The 24212-nt window shown below is 45.9% G+C and overlaps 1 protein-coding gene across 2 annotated transcripts in view; it reads right to left on the bottom strand.

Moving 5' to 3' along the window:
• Nucleotides 1-3994: 3994 nt before the first annotated feature.
• LOC144823766 (peptide methionine sulfoxide reductase MsrA-like) overlaps nt 3995-24212 on the bottom strand; it is a 193854-nt gene continuing 173636 nt past the window's right edge. For both annotated transcript variants that reach the window (XM_078682578.1, XM_078682579.1), the window contains exon 6: nt 3995-4896. In XM_078682578.1, coding sequence (XP_078538704.1) covers nt 4732-4896 — 165 coding nt within the window. In that variant the 3' untranslated portion in view covers nt 3995-4731. The remainder of the gene's footprint in view (nt 4897-24212) is intronic.

Genomic DNA, 24212 nt, shown 5'->3' with positions numbered 1-24212 from the left:
CTAATTCAGTTCAGCGGTGTAACGAAACTTGCGGCGGTTCCCCTGCAAAGTACATGGAGAGGGTCCCTCACGCTCTGGACCCAATCAGGGGCTCTCAGGCCAGGGGCCGGCCGCCAGTGCACAGTGCCGGAGGGGGCCCTTGCAGCATGGGGGCACCACAGCGCTGCAAAGGCTAATGTTATGCCACTGATCCAGTTGATGAACTTGGCCTGAAAGGGACAGTTTTTAGCACTGAGTATATTGCTCCTGGAAGCAGGGACAGCATCACACTCTCTTAGGTCAGTCCTTTTTGTGAAGAAGCAGATCCAGTGTGTTGGAGCCATCCTCAGACGATGGAATGCACCAAGGGGACGCTTGGGAAGAAGCCACTAAACTTTCAAATTTATTTGCATTTGTCAGTCACCCAAATTAACGGACTTGAACATCACTACAAGCAACACTCCTCTCCAGACAGCTCATAGCAGTATTTAGTACAAGCTTTTGCAACGACAAATGGCCTGAATTGTGACATTGTTAATGTTTATTTTGTTATTGTAAAAAAAAAGGTTCTATTGATTTTGAATTACTGTTAGATGAAAAATATATTAAACGCACAAGGATGATTAACAAATATTTAACCAAAAAATGATAAGGTAGGGAATGAAAAATGCATTGGGAAATTAAAGCATTTGTCCACAGCCTTGGCATTAAAGATACTTCTTTTTAGACAGATGTGCGCGAGTGATCAGGTAAAATGGCGGCACTTACAGTGCAAGACAGGCAGTGGCAGAAATTAACCTAGCCGTTGCCCCATACTGTATGCTGTGATGGGTGGAAGCAAAACATGAATGACAGCTGAACAGACCAATGGAGGCTGTTTCAAGGTCTCCCTACATTTCCGTGTATGCACGTCGTTTTCTATTTATGATTTATTTACTTAAATAAAACTGGCCAGACAGCTAAAGTTTTCTACAGGCAGACCTCAAATGGAGCTCCACACAGTTCCTTGGTGCAAAACTTGTTTTCCATACTGTTACACGTTCCACGCTTAAAATAGGATACTTTTTGACATTGTGCAAATGATCCAGACAGGAGTCTCTGCATATTCTATTAGAACAGAGCGTATATTCCACAATGAAAGCACACACGGTATGCACAGAATCCATCTCTCTACAGATCCGTGTAAGTTTCCAAACAAAACAACCAAAATCAAAAATGAGAAATAATGTGAAATGCATCTTGACACAAAAATACCCACACCCAAGGAAAAAAATACATATATTATGTACTCAAAAATACACCCAGCAAGAGTAGTGTAATTTGTGTCCATAATCACCTGTTTCCCTGAAGTCTATTAGCATCAAATTTCTTTCTGTTCATCAGCATCAGTGTCCTGGACCAGCCACCCAGGGTCCCAGGAGTACCGCTGCCTGCTGTGTGATTCAGTACCAGTGCCCCTGTTGTCTAGTAGTCCCAGAGTCTCTAGAATCCTCTGGTACCAATGACATGTGTGTGCATGAGCTTCCCTGTGGCCCATTAGCACCGAAGATGTAATGTTCTTCAGTACTAGTGTCCCTAGCATCCAGCCAGATCAATGTTACTTGTGCTCATTAGTACCTTATATCTATCATTCTCAGGGGCAAATTTACTAAAAAATGTCAAAGCCCGGTGTTACGCCAAATTTGGCAACGTCGCGCTTTGACGTTTTTAAAATGCATGGATACCCTATATGCACAATAATACGGCGCACTCCTGCATTTCCCCTAGTGCTGGCACAAAAAAAGCTGCCTAGCACCAGTACAGGCCCCCTGCCACCATATTGTAAAGGTAGCTGCACTGCAGGGGCGATTGCTTAAGTTCAGGAAGGGAAACCTTCTTGCACATAAATAAGCATTAAAGGCATTTTTCTCTTTCTATGTGTGCTGCAGAATGCAAATCAGGCTTGGGTATGCTATATTAGGAATACTCCATCACAAAGAGCCAGGACAGGTGCCCTCCAGATGGCAAAAAAGGTAATCCCAAACCCAAAAAATCAAAAGCAGCCAAAAGAGGTTATAGTCTTGTTGATCACGCTGTACTGTTTATATTAAAGTAATTCCAAATGTGAATAAGTCTTGTTAACATCTGGATAGAGGCTTTATGGAGCTATATAGTGGGCAAAAAACCAAGGGAATGGAATGCATCCACGTGTAATCACCAGACACTGGGATTAACTCAAGCAGTAAATTCATCACTTTTTTGTTATGTCTATGAAATTTCTATCTGTTTCCTCAGTTGCTGAGTTTTCCCATCTCTATTAGTGTTGAGGTTCTCAGCTGCCGCAACTGGCAGCGTAGCTAGTTCTTACAATGACAAGGTCCTCCATTCCCACTAGTTCCATGTTCACCAGCCAACATCAGTAGTAGAGTCTCTAGTACCCAACAGTGGTAATGTGGGTATTTCCCATCAGTGGCAGGACCCCTTTTTCCATTACTGCCAGAGTTTAACATTTGCACCTGTACCACGATCCATCATTACCAACATTGCAAGATCGCCCAGTTCCTGTCTGTGCCAGGACCCCCCATGCCACAGCAAAGCCATGTATTCTTGTGAGTACAGAGCATGGTCCTGTATTTCTACTAGTGCCAAGACGGTGGTTTCTATACCTGCTAAGATTGATAGTGCCACTAAACATCTGTACCAAGGCCTGCAGATCCTATCAGTTACTTGGTCCTCATCTCTCATCAGGAGCAGGATGTTAAAATGTAGTCATGGTAACCATTCAGTGAATAATTTGTCCTATCCGCCTTGGTTAGTCTGTTAGCTCTCGTCTATGAGATAGAAAGGGCATTATTTTGGCATCCGAAGCATGAATTTGAGAGCCTCATAACTGCGTACATACACTTGAAGGCCATTTGTTCTGAGCTTCTCTGTTTCCCATTTCGTAGCGCATGCATCTATATATTAGAGGAGCGAAACCTAGACCCAAGTGATCTTTTTGTAGCAAATTTCTCAAGTTGGGTATAAATGTGTGATCTGTTCCTGTGGGTAGCTCCTCTACTGAGAAACTGCTCTGGAGACTTCTAGCTGGTTCTTCTGTGATCACAGCTATTTTTAGTAAATGCTTTTGTGACTCATCCAAATGCAGAGCACTGAAGTGTTGCAAATTCGCATTTGTGGCGGTATCCCGAGTTGTATTCAGGTCACCCATTTCTGTTAGTGTCCATGTCTACTGTATGCACCGCTAATGATGTTGCCATCCTCCATCAGTCCCCAGGTCCCAAGTTCTCTTCAGTGCTGAAGTCTATGGTTCCCCTCTCTTCTATGGCTACCACTCCCTTCATTGCCAGGATACCCATCTCTCACGGGTGGCCAGATCCTTGTGTCACAATATGTAAACATTGCCCTTGCCTAGAATGCTTGGGCCAATGTATCCGTCTTGTAGGTTCACTCCGAAACTTGTAATCCATTGTTCCACCATGTTTCGTGTTTATTTTCTTTCTAATAAGCAAATGTAAAGCAGCTGTTTTCAGTGGACAGATTCCTTGTGGCAGAGTAGTAATATAGCCTTAGAGCCCGCCGTAGTGGGCTCTACCAGCCATTGATAGGACTGAGGCAGAGACCTTTAATAAGGGAGCCGGATTTCAATGGCAGGTAGAGCCCTCTACGGAGAGCTCTAAGGCTATTAGAGCATGCTGCCCCAAGAGGGCAGAATGTTCTAATTTGTCAAAACAAAGACCTCTCGGTGCCCAAGGGGATTCACCCCATGGGCTCCGTGAAGCCTTCTGTTCACAGCAACAGCTGTGAACAAACATTGGAATGTTGGAGCTCTGGGCTTTTACCTGCCATTAGAAGCCCTGAGCACTCCATAGTTTTCAATGGAGCTCCCAACATATCAATAATCTAATAGTGATGGTCACACTAAAAATTCTAAAGCTACTGCTACTACAACTGCTAATACTACTATTACTACTACTGCAACTACTACTGATAATAATAATAATAATAATAATAATAATAATAATAATACAGACAATGGAAGACATATGCCTTTATTGTGCGCCGTCTGTTTATCACAGCTGGAAGGTTAACAAAGGAAAGCATGACAATGATTTCGAACCCTCTTTAGTGCAGAGAAGAGGCAAACGGATCTGTAGGGAAATCATGAGTGTTCCAGGTTTGGTAGGGCTGGGTTTGAGTCAGTCCTATGGCAGAATCGTGCCTCTGAAGGTCCTAGAGGGTTGTGGAAGAGTGATTCACATTTCAGGCAGCTGTGATTGGTTGGTGCTACAGACCCACTGACCTATCAGAGAGACAGCGGTCCCCTTACTCCCATGCATACAAATCGATTTCTGTTCCTTTCGCTGGTGGTCACACCAACAAACTTTACGTGAGATTATAGCATGCGAAAACAGCTGACAAGAAGTGGACCCTAAAATATAGACAACAATAATCTAAATCTTTTATAAATATCTCACCACAAAAATGTTAACCAAAAACTTAAGCCCACTATCAAGCCTGTAAACTAAATTTTGCTAAGAATGGAGTATCAGCAATGAACTAACATAGCTGTGAAAGATGTGGGAATTAAGCTAGGCTAGATTTAGGAATAAAATACAGGTAGACATTTTTGGAAGGAGATATTCTAGTAAAGTCAGAATTTTGCAATCTTCATTTTTGGGCCTATCTTTTTCAGTCTATTTTTACAAAGGGAATACTTTGGGCACCTTCACGTCCCCCTTGAAGGCTGGTGGCACCCTTCGATATCCTGCATCACAGCTTCAGCCCTGTGGGGTATGCCACTCCGGTGCCCTTCAGCCCACAGTAGCCATCAGGGTTCTTGTGCAGGTACTGCTGGTGGTAGTCCTCAGCATAGTAAAAGGTGGGGGCCTCATGGATCTCTGTGGTGATGGAGCCCAACTGGTTTGCTGTCAGCTCCTGGCAAGAGAGAGCAGATTCAGAGTCAGTCAATCGCCCACCTCACAGAAGTAGCGCCTCGCGACATGTCCTTGAGGAATGCGTAGATCTCTACAGTAGGAAAAGTTAGCGTCTCAAGTGTGGACCGCAGCTATGTGTTACCAGGTATAAATTCTGCGCTGCAACAAGTGCACCTCCACACCACCCTGCTGATGTACCTCAATCCTTCGTCGCAGCACCCCCTCCTCAGACGCACATACAGCTCTGCCAACACAGATCACCACCCTGCAGATGCAGCTCGCTTTTGTCTGGAACGCTCACTGCTATTCCACTGCTGGGTGATATGAGTCTACCTCCCAACCCTTCTCTGGCTAGACACCTTGGAGGAACCACTGACATAAATTCACAACTAGTCACCAATAAAGGGAGCCTGTGGTTGTTGTGGTGAGCTCTGATGATGCAGAGCACCAGACCAAAACAGACCCCTGCAGTGTTCACATCAGTGGTCTCCTAGGGCCCAATTACGATCTTGGCGGACAGGGTTACTCAGTCACAAACGTGGCACATATACCATCTGCCAACTAACAATTCCAAAATATCCTATGGAACTTATAACACGGACGGATGGGATATCCATCACGTCCATTCGCCAAAATAATAATCAGCCCTTTATTTTTTTCTCAGGGATCTGAGGCACCTTTGTTATAATTAACGAAATAGTTAGCACATTATTGAGCTGGTGAAATGAGTGTATAGTACTAACATGTATTTTGATCTGTTTCTACATTTGTTGTTTATGTTTCATGGCTTCCATAAAGACTAATGCCCCTGATGGACAACCTGCAGGCTTGAAAGGCATAGGTAGGGCCAGACTGAAAATGTTTATTATTTTGATGGGTAAAAAAAAGATGAATTAATGTGAGCATAAGTAACACCAGGAGTGTAAATATGAAGTCATTTCAAAAAAAGGAATTTTGCTTACTGATTGATTAATAAAATAATTTTTCACAAGGTTTCATGAAAATTGAAAGCACTTTTTAATCTAAAAAAGGTGAACAATATAAAAGTCAACTGATCAGTGGTGCTTACTGGTGCAAGGCTAGACACAATGTGTAAAGATGATTCTTATGACTATAGAAACTTTTCAGAAGGTATGCTCCAGTTTGTATGACTGTTTTACAACTCATCAGAAAAACGACACCTGCATGGAGTTCGTGGAGTTCTGGTCGCCGAACTCCATGAAGTGACCCAAAAACTCTGCCACATTCCATGGAGTTCCGCAAGCGGAGGAGTGGGTTAGATCACGCCGCTCACACAGATTTCTAGCGCCGTGTGTTTGTTCCACGCTGGAAAATCAGCGCAAATGACACCATGCTAAGCGCAACAGAGCACTGCTTCTTTCTGCTGCTCGAGTAGAAGTTCTACTCGAGCGGCAGCTTCCTCAACGCAAATGGATGGTTTCTCAACACAAGCGGTCGCTACCATCTACAACAGCCCGCATTGAGAAATCTCGCTGGGAGGTAGTCTAGCGTTGGATTTTCCTCGCTCGCCAACTTAACATGGGTGAGTGCGAGCGAGGAAAAAACTCTGCTCCACCGTCTGAACTCCGTCTGCTCCATGGAGTGCAGAAAACTATGCAAACTCGGCAAATGGAACGGAGTTTACCGCCCAGGCCTAATAAAAACAAGAACAATGGATCAGGACTAACTGTGCAACATTTGGAGATATAAGCAATAGAGCTGCAGGCTGTGGCAATCTACTGCTCCAGAATATCTCCCCCATGGGACATTGGGGCTTTACTCCCCTTGGTCCACATGCTAGGCCTCCTAACCCCGGAGCCTTTCCTTGACCATTAATGGATACGTGGTCCTCCAAATATACCTACTCTTAACGTTTCTTCTGGGCATTCATAGCCCGTAACACCACTTGCAACTGACTGTGTCGCCAATCCTTAGATGTGTAGAATATCAGGTCCTCATACACCAGTCCTCATGATGATCTCGAATAATTGAGATCGAAACGCCATCGACCCCATTACAACAAAACGCCAAATTTATGTAAATTGTGTATAAGGAGTTTTTCTTATGTTGTCAATGCGATATATGTTTTTTAAAAATCCGTCTTTCACTCACCACAGCACACTTCTTCTTCAATTACATGTGAGCACCGGATCTATCTATATACTTTTGAATATTGTAAAATAAATTGATTGACTTACAATGTTTATATGTGTACCTCCCTATATTTGATGCAAAAGATATTGCCATATGACATAGAATACAGGATTGATGTTCATTTGGATTGAATTTAATATCTCTTCGACCGATTGGCCAATTATGAACCATTGTTTCTCTTAATCATATACTATGCTTGGTTCTAGTATTGGGGTCCCCTTGTTAGTTAATACATCCCATTTAAAATAACGCTTTAGAAAAGACTGTAACAAGATTAAAGACATTCTGTGAATGTGATTGAGGGAGGAAAGACTTTTGGCATGGATGTAGATGTAGCACAGTGGAGGCTTGTATTTAAACCTGTTGTCCCAGGTTCTTATAGATTATCCAATACCTATTGTGAAATGATGACATCACATCTGAGAAGGTGTGAGGATTGCTTATGTTCATGAAGAGTTTTAAGAGCCATGTTGAGTCACTTTTGACATTTTTAAGATGACTTCAGAAACAAGCCTATTTGGCCATTAATTTTACTAATCTGCAGCATCTTTAAAGTTCAAAAGAATCGGGTGTGGGAGGCATATAACACAGGAAACACTCTGCTTCCTTGATTGGCATAGAAGTAATAAAAAAGAGTGCACCTGCACCATTCTCAAGTGATTAGAGTCTGTTCTTAAAATAGTAGTGAGACCCTCAATGACTATTTTCCTCAGTGGTATAATCTCAGCACTATACAACTTGTAGTCAAGTGTATCATCATCAGGTCTCTCCTCTACCAGGCGGTAGAGTCTCCTACCTGAGAGACATGGTGGGATAAGTGCAAAAGGAGGTGCATTAAAATTGTTGCCACCCCTGGAGAAAATACCTTTAATTATGAAAGTGGGACGGTCACAAGGTTAAAAGAACAGAGAGATGTGATAAGGACAATTAATCCATCCAACACATCCAATGGGTGATCAAAAATAAGGTCGACATGTTTCAGCCAACTAGTGCCCGTATGGGCCGGCTTTTTTCAGGACCAAATGTATATCAGATTCTTAAGTTAGCTAGTTGGACATTATCCCCCTAAAACTCTTTGTTACATGCTTCTTGTGCAATCATCCTAGGGCGTCTACTGTGCTTTCTGAAACAAAATACAATGAAAAAATTCAGTGCTGTGGGTATACGTACATTTTATTACATATAATTCACGGAACTGATAAGACTTTTTTTTACCTGGTGGTACTATCTTAGAGTGAGAGACCAAAGAAATTGTGTACCTATTCACATGGATTGTACCTACTGGTATGTGTTTTTTTAATTTGGAATTAACTAATGGAGAAGTGCAGATGGATTAAAAGTGGGTGTAATTATTATTTTTCAATGTTGCCTGCAGGCTACTTGTCAAGACCTTATTTTTTTCCATAAACATTTAATCAGCCCACCCTAATTTTGTTAAACTTTCCAGATCCCGGGTAAACCACTAATTGTGTTTATGTGTAGGTTGCTTAATTCTCTTGAAAGAAGTGGGAGCTATGACTTCCATTGATTCCTGAAGCACAGATCAGAAATTCTGGATGTGACTTTCAGTTGTTGACACTCAATTGTTAGTCTGTGGTATATGCACAGGGGTGTAGCTTCACACGGGTGTTTGGTTGGGACAAACCCAAAATAAATGCATTCTTGACTTGGGAGTTGGGTCTATAGGCCTTGAGTTGGGTTCGCTACGTATGTGTTTTTTTTTGGGGTCTTCATTTCACTAAGGGGTTTTAACTTTCTAATTTTTTGGATGAAGAAACTTTAATATATGTCTGACTGATTTAGCAAAAACTTAGTAAATCCACACCAATAGAAGTGCTCCTTGAATGGGTGTATATTAAGCCTGGGCAAAGCACTACGCTACGCTCCGTAGTTTGCAAAGTTTGCGCGACTTGGCACTACACGAATTGCACGTAGCACAGTGAAAACATGTGTAGCGTAGCGTAGTGCAGCGGTTATTTTTTGCTTGCTCATGGTCCTCAATGTCAAGTTGGCGACCGCAAGCAAGCAAATTTACATCCCGGCGTGACTTTTTCCTCGTTCGTGATCAGCAACATCAAGTTGCCGATCACGAGTGTGGAAAATAAAACTCCCGGTGAGCTTCTCAACGCGGGGAGGTCAGGTTTCTCATTGCGAGTGGTCGCCTATGCTCGCGACCACTGGTGATGAGAAACTACCAGTCCGCGTTGAGAAAGCTGCCGCTCCAGTAGAAATCTACTCGAGCAGCAGACGTGTAGATGGTTCGTCGTGCAAGGTGACAAGGATAACTAGAGCCTCATAATGCCCGCTGCCTGTGTCATAAAACACACACTCAGCGAGATGCTGTTCAGGTGGAATCAACGGATGAAGAGGTTGATGAAGGGAGCCGCAGATCATTACAATCCTTGTACAAGAACCTCTTTGTGCAGAAATTAGAAGTATAAGGGCATAGAGTTTACTGCACCCAATGGTTACCGGATGTAATAATCCCTGCATCGTCACAATGTTCCCCAAGTACTTTTCGGCAGATCAAATTTACCAAAATATACCTGGAGAAAAGTGCCTGCAAAAGTACTGGAAACTTCAGCTTCTGGATCAAAATCGACAAAAAAGACACAATTTTAGGACAAAACTCAGAATTGGGCCACGTAGCACACCTGACAGATTCCGAACACTAGAGTATCGAATTTTACCAGGTGTGATAAAAATTGCAATCCTCTCCTAGGCACCCCTAAAATGGGTGAAATTGTTCTACACCCATGAAGGACAGAGATGTTAATAGTGAACCACTCTCAGAAGAAGAGTAGCGTGCTTGCCTGAAGTATTTACCCTTCATTTGCTTGAGGTTCCTAAAGCTGGAATCTAATATTATTGAAGACATACAGACGCACTCCAAGTAACCAATCAATGTGGAGCTGGGAAAGTAAGGTCATCTCACTCAGCCTATTACAGAGACATTCATCTGAAGTGATATTAAGTAGGAGCCACATACAAATTCCCAACTCTTTGGGCGTTGCCATGGTAATTTTCCTCCTGCTCGAAGAGAAGGTCCATGTTGACCAGAGGGCAAGGAAACCGTAGATCATGTCCTGTACTTTTGTCTTCAGTACTATGTACATAAGAGAAAATGGATCCTGCCGTTGTGCCGCAGTCTGGGCATTAGGGACTATAAAATTGCAACTAGGGTATTCAACGCAGAAACCCTTCAACCGACTGTCCCCCGGTTTTTGCATATATGTGAAGACACAGACAGAAAAAGACCGCCCTGTTGTTGCTTAGTACTTAGGGCCCGATTAGGATGGCGGACGGACCATTGTCCGTCCGCCACCCCCGAGGTGGAGGGACCGTCCGCAGGGGCTGCAGCGTTCCCTCCCTCGGAATTAGGATGTGACCGCCACCCTGGCGGTCACATCCCCTATATTTAACATTGCGGCGGATGCTGCTTCAAGCAGCACCCGTCGTAAGGTTAAATGTGCATGTTTTCCTTTGCATGCACGAAGCGGCAGGCACCGCGTGGTGCCTGCCGCTTCGTGCATACAAAGGCAGGGGGGTACCATAGGTACCCCCCATGTGCACCCCCCACCCCCCAACACCCCTGGGAGCCCGCAACGGCCCCCATGCTCAGACTCCACATGCTTTCTCTACGGCGGAAAACCCGCCGTGGAAAAGCATGTCTCCGCCGGCATCCTAATATGGCTGGCGGTGTCTGACAGACACCGCCACCATATTAGAGCTTTTCCGCCGTGGTCGGAAGGCAACCGCGGCGGAAAAGCGGCGGACGGAAAAATGACCCCCCCAGCCATCCTAATCTGGCGGGGGGGTCTTTTCTGTGTCCGCAGCGGTCAATCTGCATCCTCTGGGCCGGCGGTGGCTTCCGCCGGCCCGGAGGATGCGGATTCACGCGATCCTAATCGGGCCCTTAGTACCTAAAATCCTTGTGCGTTTGAGTTGCATTTTGCTGTTTTCTATGATTCCTTAAAGCACGTGCAACAGTAGAGGAGTTTTTAGAATGAATTTTAACTTCTCATTTTACAATCATTGTGATGTTCCCCTAATACGCAGCTAGTTTTAATGGTGTTTTTTTAATCATCTTATATGTCATGATTTTAAGCATTAATTTATTGAATGATTCTACAGCCTTAAGTTATGTTTGCTTTTATAGCAATTGCCGAAATAAAGTTATTATGAATGTCAACATACCTGAGAGTGGCTTGATCAGGTATGGTAATGCAAAATCAGGGCTGTAAGGAATGCAAACACCCAATGTCATTCGGGCACAATAATTCATTCAAAGCACTCAGAGGACACAGATCACACATCTATTTGAGAAAATTCTAATAGAGTATATTGAGTGGTTTAGTCAGTTCAAATATTTAATAAACCACTTAGTGAACCCTATCAGAAGTTGTTTGAATAATTGCGTCATCTGTGTCCCCTGGGCACCTGCATGAATGGCAATGTGTTTACGTTCCTTACCTCATTAATGCTCGTCATCTTCTCGGATTAGTAGTCCTACCTAGGTACTAATGGGAATGCGTCATGACGCCAACCACGTATATCCACTACATATGATTAGCTATTAGGTGGACTTGGGGTCCTCCTTCTATTTTCTCTGTTCTTCCTGCACCAGGTGATTTTGGGTGAGAAATACCGCCCCACTGAGAGTTGACTGAAGAAGCATCCATTTTAGGAATGCCACTCAGTCAACTCGGAATGAGGGCCTGGCAACTGATCAATCACTAAAGGCACTGCCTGTTATTGGTTAACAGGTGAGTGACAGATGTATGAAGTAGGGCAGAGCCACTGGAATTATGAAATTCGGCATCCCCGCATAATTATGGATTTGCTGCATTTGCCTCATAATCCATCATCTGTTCCATAATCTGCGGATTTCAATAAATGTTCCTAGCTCACACGGATCAAAAGATGCTGAAATTGCGGCACCCCATGTTCTTCATAATGGACGCCCCATGTAAAGGTTGCAGTTGCAGTCGCGGCTCGCAATTCTCGCAAGTGAAGGGGGCGGGGCATCGCTCAGGGTTATCATGCGGGGGGTTGGGGGTAAAATAAAATTTACCTGACCGGTCCCACGCCGCCTCTGCTGCTGGGCGAGGTCAGTGTTTTCCTGCTCCTGAACAGGAACAGGCATGCTTCCTTCCCTCCTGTAAGCCAATCACAATGATGCAATGGCAGCGTTATAATTGGTGCAGAGTCCCGGACAGCGCCCACCTGTAGGGAGGCCATTTTCTCTAGGTAGGCTGCATGCAGCCTACCTAGGGAAAATGTAGAGTGCGCATGACTGCTTTGGTCGGCCCCAGGGCCAACCAAAGCAGTCAGGGTACGATGTATGACGTTACAACGCATACATTTACAACGCCTGCCTTTACATCGCAAGTTTTACAACACATACCATTACAACGCATAGTGCTTTTGGGCGCTGGTTAGTGAATAGTTTCATTTACTATTCCAACTCCAGTCCCCGTGGATAGTAGGGAAGGTGTTGGATAGTACATTAAACCTACTCCCTATCCTAGAGCGCCCCCCAGTGCAATGCGTTGTAATAGTTTGCGTTGTAAAAGTTGCGTCGTAAAGGCACTGCGTGGTAAAAGTTGCGTTGTAAAGAATGTTTACCGTCAGGGTACTCAGAGTGGTGCAAGCCACTCCTCCCCGACCCGCCCTTAATCAGGCATATCCTCCGGCCCGTCCCCAACCAAGCATACCCATGCCTTCTGTTTTCTCGCAGCATGAGAAGCAGAAAATTAACTGGTATTTAAAATACCATTTTATTTTCTGCTTCTCGCACTGAGAGAAAGCAGTGAGGCGGTGCTCCTCTGCCCTAATGGAGGAGCCACCACTGAAATGTTGACTGGTCATCTTTTATTATTACCGTATTTTGGATGTTTAATTGGTGCTAGGGAGGCGAAGCTTTTCCCATACAGTGTTTACATGTGAACAAATTACTTAAATTATGCAGTAATACTGTCAGACTATGTGCCGCATTAGGTTGCATAATTTGCCTTTTCTTGTCTCATACTTTTGTCAATCCTGCTGCATAATTCCAGTGACCCTGAAGTAGGGGTACTAAGCTTGCTACTGAGATGCAAACCTAAAGGACGAGAGGTGTCAAAGAGCCAGGTGCCTACAGTCACATCTTCAAGTCTTCTACACTACGATTTATGATCATGTCTGATATAGAATAACTATTCATGATTTTACTTTCAGAGCAATATATTACAATCATTAATGTGTAATGGAGATGATGTTTCCACTTCTACGCTCATACTAATATGCTTTATCATTTGCCTTTTTTTTTGCTATTTAACCATGTATCTATGAATGTCTAGGACAACTTCCAAACAGCTGTCTAACAATTTACTCAATGAAGTTTTAACTTAATTAACTTGTTTAACATTGCATAAGAAATAAAACAATGTTTGCTTTCTTTTCTGTGTATTATTGAGTATATTCTTTGTATTTTTGTACGTTAAGTTACTATTTGCATGCCCGCACATCTATAAGTGATGTTCCTTGCTCAAGAATCTTTTCAAAATGACAGTTACAGGCGGTATAGCGCTCATCCTCTGAACCCAGGAGAGTAAAGTAATTAGTGTAGAGCGTCATAATGAGGAATTCCATTCCCTCGGGGTACGGACGAGAAAGTGGCTGCCCTTCAGGCACCCCTGCGCTTTCAATATTGCTACACGAACACCATCTTTATTTATGCTTCTACAAATTCTGGGGTTTATTTATGAGTCCTTTGCGCTTTCATTGCATCACTTTTGCTGACGCTACAGCGGTGTAAAAAATGCGCCACATTGTGCCCATATTTACCAAGTGACGCATCTGAGCAGATGTGTCACTTTGTAAAGCCCTGCGCTACATTATACCTGCATCAGGCATAATGTATGCAGGGTGGGCTTCCCTGCAAGAAAGGGTTGTAGAAGTGGCGCAGTTCAATTTATGAGATTTCACTATGCCACTTCTAGAACGCCACCACGTCAAAATCTTACGCCTCACCACAGGCGTAAGACTGATGCAGGTGCCTTTAACATGGGACTTGCCCATGTGTAATGACCCACTGTTGGAGTAGGGTCACTTTTGCAACATACTCCAGCAAGGCGTCATTACTGTGCCTACAGATACATCAGAAATACTGACATACCTGTAAATCCTTGCGACACGGAGCGGCGTACGGTAAATACGGCGCATCCATGGTGTCGCCAGGAGGGGCACTGAAAAGTGTTGCATCGCTTTTTTCACGCAGTGATGCAACACTATTCATAAAAGATGGCCTCTGCATTTCTGCAAAACCGGACCCGACCCGCGTTCCGAGATGGCTGAGAGATAGCATGGTGGCTGCTTCCTCAAGGGGTTGAAGCAGCACGGGGATGGAGCAGCACAAGAAGGTAGGGAGATGGGAGGGCAGGGTGTACCACTAAGTATACCTTCCCGCACTCAGCGTCAGTACCACCAAAGGCCACAAGATGGCAGCAGTTCTTGCCTTTAGGTATGTCTCGAGAATTGGTGGAAATGGTGCATCCTGCTGCAGCGTGGAGCCAGCCTCGTCTGCATTGTTCCTTTTCATGAGAGGTTATTGCGGAGCTGGCTTTGAGGTGGGGGAGTAGAGGGAGCGAGGCCTCGGATTCTGCCCCGCGCCACCCCGCCCCCTGCCTCCCATGGGACTGTTACGTTCTAATGACACACTTAGGGTCACACCAGGGGAGGCAGACTTTTGATGCAGAAGCCGCCGCCTCTAATCTCACCCTACCCTGTGCAAGGACCAACCGGGACCCCGTCTAGATGGAATGAGATACATTTGGTGATGTCACCTGCTTGTTTCTATTCAAGATGTAAAACTGGTGCAGTGCAATGTTACTCGATGCTTGCAGTGCAAAAACTGCTTTCTCACCGGTCACTGCAATGATTGCACCGGAAGGGAGATACAAAGTCACGTTTGCAAATCTGCTGATTCCCAACGGATGCCGGAAGTGCATCAGTGGCTGGCGGAATTACCGTCAGCGGTATTTTATTAACACCTTGTATGTGGTGACAGGGGGTATTAATAAGTATTATTCGCCTGCAGTTCGGTGGCGAGTGAGTGGTATTACTAAACCCGTGTAGGAGGGTGGCAGTAATTCGTGTCGGTGGTGGATTACCACAGGAGTCAGATGATTTTACCGATCGCACCAAAGCGGCTAGAAGGAAAGAGGAGAGGGCGCTGGAAGGAGGACAGAGGGAGGGCAGACAATGGAAGCAGAGAGTGGGTGGAAAGGATTGTAAAGAAGAAAGGGAGATGGGCCGAAAATGTGGTGAAGGAGGGCAGAGAGAAGAGGGATTGAGGGAGGGAGGCAGGAAGGAGGGAAGGAGGAATGGAGACGGAGGGGAGAGGGGAGGGAAATGGTAGAAAGTGGAATGGAGGGTTATATTGGGTGATGCGGGTATTACTATTACAGTGCTGTGTAGTCGCCAGGTTACTTGTCAGGCTTAAAACCAAGGATCTATGCGCCAGATCACTGCGTATGTGCACCACTGCACCACGCACACGCACGCGATGAACGAAGGAGGTATGGAGAGCTGGAGGGAAGAAAGGAGGAAGAGAGGGAGAGAAACTGTGGACTGCCGTTCACGATTCATAGAAGCCAGTTTGCCTGACAGGGCGGCGTAGCTTCAAGGAACCACTTTATGGGTGTATGACACATCATACCTCAGGCAAAACACACACACACACGCGTGACGTAACGCAATCCCCTAGAGACCCTGCGGTGGATTGAGACCCTCCCCCTTCCAACCCAAGTCCTTCACAGATTCAACAAATTAGTCTTTTTTTTTTTACCTGAAATAGCATTACCATGTCATTCTCTCGCTCATCTTGCATGATAGAATTTTAGTCTGGTCACTTTGAAACACCTTTCACAAACTCACTCTGTCTAGTACTTATAGCTTAGACAACAAAAAACTCCTCCGCCACCATCCGGACACCCAAAGCAATAATCTTGGCATACACTTAATATCTGCAAAGCATAACATCGATGCGTTAACTACTTGGAAGTCCCTGCAAAAAGCATCGCCAACTTGTCCTGGGACTGGGTTACTTTACCAGCTGCCACTCATTCAGCTCCCAGCAGCTGCTGTCACTCATCCAGCCCCACACTCCTACCTTCCGTCCCGCTCCACACTGCTGTCCTTCGTCCAGCCCTGCACTGCTGACACTCGTCCAGCCCCGCATTGCTGTCACTTGTACAGCTCCACATTCCTGTCACTTATCCAGCCCTTCACTGCTGCCACTCATCTAGCCCCACACTCCTACCACTCATCTAGCCCCACACTCCTGCCACTCGTCCAGCCCCACACTACTACCATTCGTCCAACCCAGCACTGCTGTCACTCCTCCATCCCCGCACTGCTGTCACTCATCCAGCCCTGCATTGCTGTCACTTGTACAGCCCCACATTTCTGTCACTTATCCAGCCCCACACTGCTGCCACTCATCCAGCCCCACACTGCTACCAGTTGTCCAACCCAGCACTGCTGCCACTTGTCCAGCCCCGCACTGCTGTCACTTGTCCAGCCCCGCACTGCTGTCACTTGTCCAGACCCGCACTGCAGTCACTCATCCAGCCCTTCACTGCTGCCACTCATCCAGCCCTCCACTGCTGCCACTCATCCATCCCTGCGCTGCTGTCACTCATCTAGATGCAATGCTGCCACTTGTCCAGCCCCGCACTAAAGTCACTCGTCCAGCCCTGCTGCCACTTGTCCAACCCAGCACTGCTGTCACTCCTTCAGCCCGCACTTCTGCCAATCATTCAGTCCTGCACTGCTGTCACTCGTCCAACCCTGCACTGCTGTCACTCGTCCAGCGCTGCAATGCTCTCACTTGTCCAGCCCTTCACTGCTGTCACTTGTCCAACCCTGCACTGATGTCACATGTCCAGCCTTGCACTGCTGTCACTCGTCCAGCCCTTCACTGCTGTCACTCGTCCAGCGCTGCAATGCTCTCACTTGTCCAGCCCTGTACTGCTGTCACTCATCCAGCCCTTCACTAGCACATGTCCAGCCCTTCCCTGCTGTCACTCGTCCAGCCCCAACCTGCTGTCACTCGTCCAGCCCTGCACTGCTTTCACTCGTCCAGCCCTGCACTGCTTCCACTGGTTCCACCCACAGTGCTGCCATTCATCCAGCCCCACACTGCTGCCACTCGTCCAGCTGTTCACTGCTGTCACTCGTCCAGCCCTGCACTGCAGTCACTGGTCCAGCCCTGCACTGCAGTCACTCGTCCAGCCATGCTGCCACTCGTCCAGCCCTGCTCTGTTGCCACTCGTCCAGCAGTTCACTGCTGTCACTCATCCTGACAGTAGCGGCCCGTGGAGGCAGTTCCGTGGGGCGGTGAGGCGAGGTGCACACTGCATCGCAAAATGCGATGTAGTGCGCATAACGAAATTCATTTTATTTATTTGTTTACTTACCTCTGTTCATCCATATTCCAGTGTTTACTACCCCCACCCTGCCCCTCTCCCGCCCGCCTCACGGAACACCCTCCACGGGCCTCTATGGCGCCATCCTTGCATTGTTTTCACTCTTCCAACCCTTCACTGCTGTTACTCGCGCAGCACTGCACTAATTTCACTGGTCCAGCCTTGTACTGCTGTCACTCATCCTGCCCTGCTGTCACTCATCCAGCACTTCACTGCTGTCGCACGTCCAGCCCTTCACAACTGTCACACGTCCTTCCCTGCAATGCTCTCAGTCGTACAGCCCCGCACTGCTGTCAGTTGTCCAGCCCCGTACTGCTGTCACTCACCCAGCCATTTGCTGCTGTCACTCGTCCAGCCCTGCACTGCTGTCACTCTTCCAGCCTTGCACTGGTATCACTCGTCCAGCCATGCACTGTCATCACTCATGCAGCCCTTCACTGCTTTCATTCGTCCAGCCATTCCCGCCTTTCACTCGTCTACCTCTGCAGTTACTCGCCCAGCCCAGCTCTGCTGTCACTCGTTAATTTCTGCACTGCTGTCACTCGTCCAGCCTTGCACTGCTGTCACTCGTCCAGCCCTGCACTGCTGTTACTCATCCAGCCTTGCACTGCTATCACTCGTCCAGTCATGCACTGCCATCGCTCATGCAGCCCTTCACTGCTTTCACTCGTCCAGCCATTCACGCCTTTCACTCGTCTAGCCCTACTGTTACTCGTGCAGCCCTGCTCTGTTGTCACTCGTTCATTTCTGCACCGCTGTCACTCGTCCAGCCCTGCACTGCTGTCACTCATCCAACCCTGCACTGCTATCACTCGTCCAGCCTTGCACTGCTGTCACTCATCCAGCCATTCACGCCTTTCACTCGTCTAGCCCTACTGTTACTCATGCAGCCCTGCTCTGCTGTCACTCGTTCATTTCTGCACTGCTGTCACTCGTCCAGCCCTGCACTGCTGTCACTCGTCCAGCCCTGCACTGCTGTCACTCGTCCAGCCTTGCACTGCTATCACTCGTCCAGCCATGCACTGCCATTACTCATGCAGCCCTTCACGCCTTTCACTTGTCTAGCCCTGCTGTCACACGTCCAGCCCTGCACTGCTGTCACTCGTCCAGCCTTGCACTGCTATCACTCGTCCAGTCATGCACTGCCATCACTCATGCAGCCCTTCACTGCTTTCACTCGTCCAGCCCTTCACGCCTTTCACTTGTCTAGCCCTGCTGTTACTCGTGCAGCCCTGCTCTGCTGTCACTCGTCCAGCCCTGCACTGCTGTCACTCGTCCAGCCCTGCACTGCTGTCACTCGTCCAGCCCTGCACTGCTGTCACTCGTCCAGCCTTGCACTGCTATCACTCGTCCAGCCATGCACTGCCATTACTCATGCAGCCCTTCACGCCTTTCACTTGTCTAGCCCTGCTGTCACACGTCCAGCCCTGCACTGCTGTCACTCGTCCAGCCTTGCACTGCTATCACTCGTCCAGTCATGCACTGCCATCACTCATGCAGCCCTTCACTGCTTTCACTCGTCCAGCCCTTCACGCCTTTCACTTGTCTAGCCCTGCTGTTACTCGTCCAGCCCTGCTCTGCTGTCACTCGTTCAATTCTGCACTGCTGTCACTCGTCCAGCCCTGCACTGCTGTCACTCGTCCAGCCCTGCTTTGCTGTCACTCGTTCATTTCTGCACCATTGTCACTCGTCCAGCCCTGCACTGCTGTCACTCGTCCATCCCTGCACTGCTGCCACTCCTCCAATTCTGCACCGCTGTCACTCACCCAGCTCCGCACTGCTGTCACTCTCCCAGAGACGCGTGCCCGTTACTCAACCAGCTTTCTATGGCCGTCACTCAACCTGATCCACGTGCCAGCTAATGAGTCCCCTCGCCGCCTGCAGCCCCCGCTCACTATGGGAAAATCTCTGGAGCTGAAAGGGAAATCTGCCTCAGAACCCGGAACAATGGGTGCCCTGGGCTGAGGCTCGTGCCCATTCAGAGGGTCGCCTGGCGCGTGTGCGCCAGCTGATAAGAGCGCCAAGTTAATTATCCAAACCCAACAGGGACTGAAGTCAGCGAAACAGCGAATAATGTCACACAACGCTACACTGCAGAAGAGGGGAACTACACAGCCATACACACAACACCTGGTAACAACACAGAATGAAAAACAAGGGCTTTAAATCACGTACAACAACACTGCCGAGGAAAGAGAAACGCACACACAAATACCAGACAATAGTGAGGGGAAAGACAAAGCAGGAACACTGTGGAGGAGCGAGAACTGTGGGGAAAACACACACTAGCTGGCACCACCATAAATTGAAACTGGAGCTTGTGTGACTCACAACAAGGACACTGTAGAGAGAGAGAGACGATTCCTCGTCACCCCACACATGCACACCACCAGGTTTTAACACAGAATGAAGCAAGGTAGCTGTGTCACCACCAACAACAACTATACAAGGCAGAGAGAGACACACCTATCACCAGGCATGACACAAAGTGAAGCAGGGGCCCTTGCTCGCACGCAGCAACAACTCTGTAGGAGAGAGAGAACAGTAACACCAGCACCACCTGAATCAAAATCACTATGCCACATCACAACAACAACAACAACACTGCAGAGGAGTCCTAGTGAGAGGGAGGCAGAGCGAGAAAGAGAGGTCGGTCACAAACCTGCAAGGAACAGTAAGGGAAATAAAGCACAATGCCATATCCACCAACCTCACTAGAGAGGATAGAGAGAGAGAGAAGGTAAAACACAAACATGAACCACACAGGCAGGCAGAGATGAACAGAAGCCCAGGGCCACACAGAGTAACGACACTGCAGACAAGAGAGAACTATCCACGCTCTTCACGGTGCCAGGAGTGAGGAAAACAACATCACAATGTCACACACAGCAACAACACTGCAAAGAAGAGAGGGAGAGAAAGAACTATACCCACTACCAGGCACCAGCAACCCTGTGCACAAGGGGAGAGTACTACTTAGTAAAACAAGCATTTGCAATGCATAAGGTCTCGCATTAGGAAAGTTTGAGCTATTGGTATTGTAAATGACACATTTGTTATATATGTGTTGGTTTTGAAAATAGCAAAAATAATAGCTTTGTCATTTACAATGCCAATAGTTATAACTTGTGACACCTATAGCATTTGTAATGCAATATGTGTTGTATTCACGTGACTTAGATGTATTGATATTACAAATAACAATGGCTTTGAATTTTTTTAATAATTAATACTTAAATAAAAGTTATTGTAATTTATAATGGCAATAGCTTAAACTTTTGTAAATAACTTTTCTGAAGAATATGTTCAGTGTATTTTATTGTGACGAAAATCCAAGAACAGAAGTGAAATACTAACCTCTTTTTGTGACATTTGTAATAAAACTTGAAACATTGAGAGATCATATTTGACCCAGTTGTTGGTAAATGGTTGCACAGATTGATGCTGTGGTGGGGCTGAGAGATGTTGTGGTGGCGACTAGTGATGCTGTGGCATTCAATGATCCTGTGGTAGCGCATAGTGATGTTGTTGTGGTAGCGCATAGTGATGTTGTTGTGCCCCTTAGTGATGCTGTGGTGATGCGATAGACAGAGTGAGTGGGATAGATAGATAGAGGGAGGGCGATAGAGAGATTGAGTGAGCGAGATAGATAGGTAGATAGATAGATAGATAGGAGTGAGGTCGATAGATAGCTAGACAGATAGATAGAGTGATGGCGATCAGTATCTAAATAAGTAGATAGAATGAGGGCGATAGATCGATAGAAAGATAGATAGAGTGAGGGCGATAGATAGATAGCGTGAGGGTGATAGATAGATTGATAGATAGAGTGAGGGCGATTAGATAGATAGAGTGAGGGCGATAGATAGATAGATAGAGTTAGGGCGATAGATAGATAGAGGGCGATAGATAGAGTGAGGGCGATAGATAGAGTGAGGGCGATAGATAGAGTGAGGGCGATAGATAGAGTGAGGGCGATAGATAGAGTGAGGGCGATAGATAGCGTGAGGGTGATAGAGTGAGGGCGATAAGATAGAGTGAAGGCGATAGATAGATAGAGTGAGGGCGATTAGATAGAGTGAGGCCGATAGATAGACAGATAGAGTGAGGGCGATTAGATAGATAGACTGAGGCCGATAGATAGAGTGAGGGCGATAGATAGAGTGAGGGCGATAGATAGACAGATAGAGTGAGGGCGATAGATCGATAGACAGATAGAGTGAGGGCGATAGATAGATAGATAGTTGTGTGTGTGGTTGTGGTTGTGTGTGTGGTTGTGGTTATGTGTGCGTGGTTGTGTGTGTGTGGTTGTGTGTGTGTGCTTGTGTGTGTTATGCTTTGTTTTTCTATGTTTTGTTATGCTATGTTTTGTTGTGTTTGGTATGCTATGTTTTGCTAGGCTATGATATGTTTTGTTTTGTTATGCTATGCTATGTTTTGTTATGTTATGTTTTGTTATGCTATGCAATGTTTTGTTTTGCTATTCTATGCTTTGTTATGCTATGCTATGTTTTTTTGCTATCCTATGCTTTGTTTGGTTATGCTATGCAATGCTTTGTTGTGTTTGTTATGCTATTCTTTGTTATGCTATGCTATGTTGTGTTGTGTTGTGTTTTGCTATGCTATGCTTTGTTTTGCTATGCTATGTTTTGTTATGCTATGTTTTGTTATGCTATGTTTTGTTATGCTATGTTTTGTTATGCTATGCTTTGTTATGCTTTGTTATGCTATGCTCTGTTTTGCTATGCTATGCTTTGTTTTGCTATGCTATGTTTTGTTGTGTTTGATATGCTATGTTTTGCTATGCTATTATATGTTTTGCTATGCTATGTTTTGTTATGCCATGTTGTGTTATGCCATGTTTTGTTAGGCTATGTTTTGTTTTGCTATCCTATACTTTGTTTTGTTATGCTGTGCTCTGTTTAGTTTTGCTATCCTATGCTATGTTGTGTTTTGTTATGCTATGCTATGTTGTGTTTTGTTATGCTATGCTATGTTGTGTTTTGTTATGCTATGCTATGTTTTGTTATGTTATGCTATGCTATGTTTTGTTATGCTATGCTATGCTTTGTTATGCTATGCTATCTTTTGCTATGCTATGCTTTGTTTTGCTATGCTATGTTTTGTTGTGTTTGATATGCTATGTTTTGCTATGCTATTATATGTTTTGCTATGCTATGTTTTGTTATGCCATGTTTTGTTAGGCTATGTTTTGTTTTGCTATCCTATGCTTTGTTTTGTTATCCTATGCTATGTTGTGTTTTGTTATGCTATGCTATGTTGTGTTTTGTTATGCTATGCTATGTTGTGTTTTGTTATGCTATGCTATGTTGTGTTTTGTTATGCTATGTTTTGTTATGCTATGCTTTGTTGTGTTTGTTATGCTATGCTTTGTTATGCTATGCTATGTTGTGTTGTGTTTTGCTATGCTATGCTTTGTTTTGCTATGCTATGTTTTGTTGTGTTGTGTTATGCTATTTTTTGTTATGCTATTTTTTGTTATGCTATTTTTTGTTGTGCTTTATTACGCTATGCTTGGTTATGCTATGCTTGGTTATGCTGTGCTTGGTTGTGCTGTGCTTGGTTGTGCTGTGCTTGGTTGTGCTGTGCTTGGTTGTGCTGTGCTTGGTTGTGCTGTGCTTGGTTGTGCTGTGTTGTGCTGTGCTGTGTTTTGCTGTGCTGTGTTTTGCTGTGCTGTGTTTTGCTGTGCTGTGTTTTGCTGTGCTGTGTTTTGCTGTGCTGTGTTTTGCTGTGCTTGCTGTGTTTTGCTGTGCTGTGTTTTGCTGTGCTGTGCTGTGTTTTGTTGTGCTGTGTTTTGCTGTGCTGTGCTGTGTTTTGCTGTGCTGTGTTTTGCTGTGCTGTGCTTTGCTGTGCTGTGTTTTGCTGTGCTGTGTTTTGCTGTGCTGTGCTGTGCTGTGTTTTGCTGTGTTTTGCAGTGCTTTGCTGTGCTGTGTTTTGCTGTGTTTTGCTGTGCTGTGTTTTGCTGTGCTGTGCGGTGTTTTGCTGTGCTGTGCTGTGTTTTGCTGTGCTGTGTTTTGCTGTGCTGTGTTTTGCTGTGCTGTGTTTTGCTATGCTGTGCTGTGTTTTGCTGTGCTGTGCTGTGCTTTGCTGTGCTGTGCTGTGTTTTGCTGTGCTGTGTTGTGTTTTGCTGTGCTGTGCTGTGTTGTGTTGTGCTGTGTTGTGCTGTGCTGTGTTGTGTTGTGCTGTGCTGTGTTTTGCTGTGCTGTGCTGTGTTGTGCTGTGTTTTGCTGTGCTGTGCTTTGCTGTGCTGTCCTGTGCTGTGCTTTGCTGTGCTGTGCTGTGTTGTGTTGTGTTTTGCTGTGCTGTGTTGTGTTGTGTTGTGTTTTGCTGTGCTGTGTTGTGTTGTGCTGTGTTTTGCTGTGCTGTGTTGTGTTTTGCTGTGCTGTGCTGCGTTGTGCTGTGCTGTGTTGTGTTTTGCTGTGCTGTGCTGTGTTGTGTTTTGCTGTGCTGTGTTTTGCTGTGCTGTGTTTTGCTGTGCTTTGCTCTGCTGTGTTGTGTTTTGCTGTGCTGTGCTGTGTTGTGTTGTGTTTTGCTGTGCTGTGCTGTGTTGTGTTTTGCTGTACTGTGCTGTGTTGTGTTTTGCTCTGCTGTGTTGTGTTGTGTTTTGCTGTGCTGGTAAGGGTATGTGAGGGTGTGTGTGAGGGGGTGTGAAGGTGAGGGTGTGAGGGTG

This window comes from Lissotriton helveticus, chromosome 3_1, assembly GCF_964261635.1.
Source record: "Lissotriton helveticus chromosome 3_1, aLisHel1.1, whole genome shotgun sequence".
Taxonomy (NCBI): Eukaryota; Metazoa; Chordata; class Amphibia; order Caudata; family Salamandridae; genus Lissotriton; species Lissotriton helveticus.
This window is presented reverse-complemented; position numbering and strand designations above follow the sequence as displayed.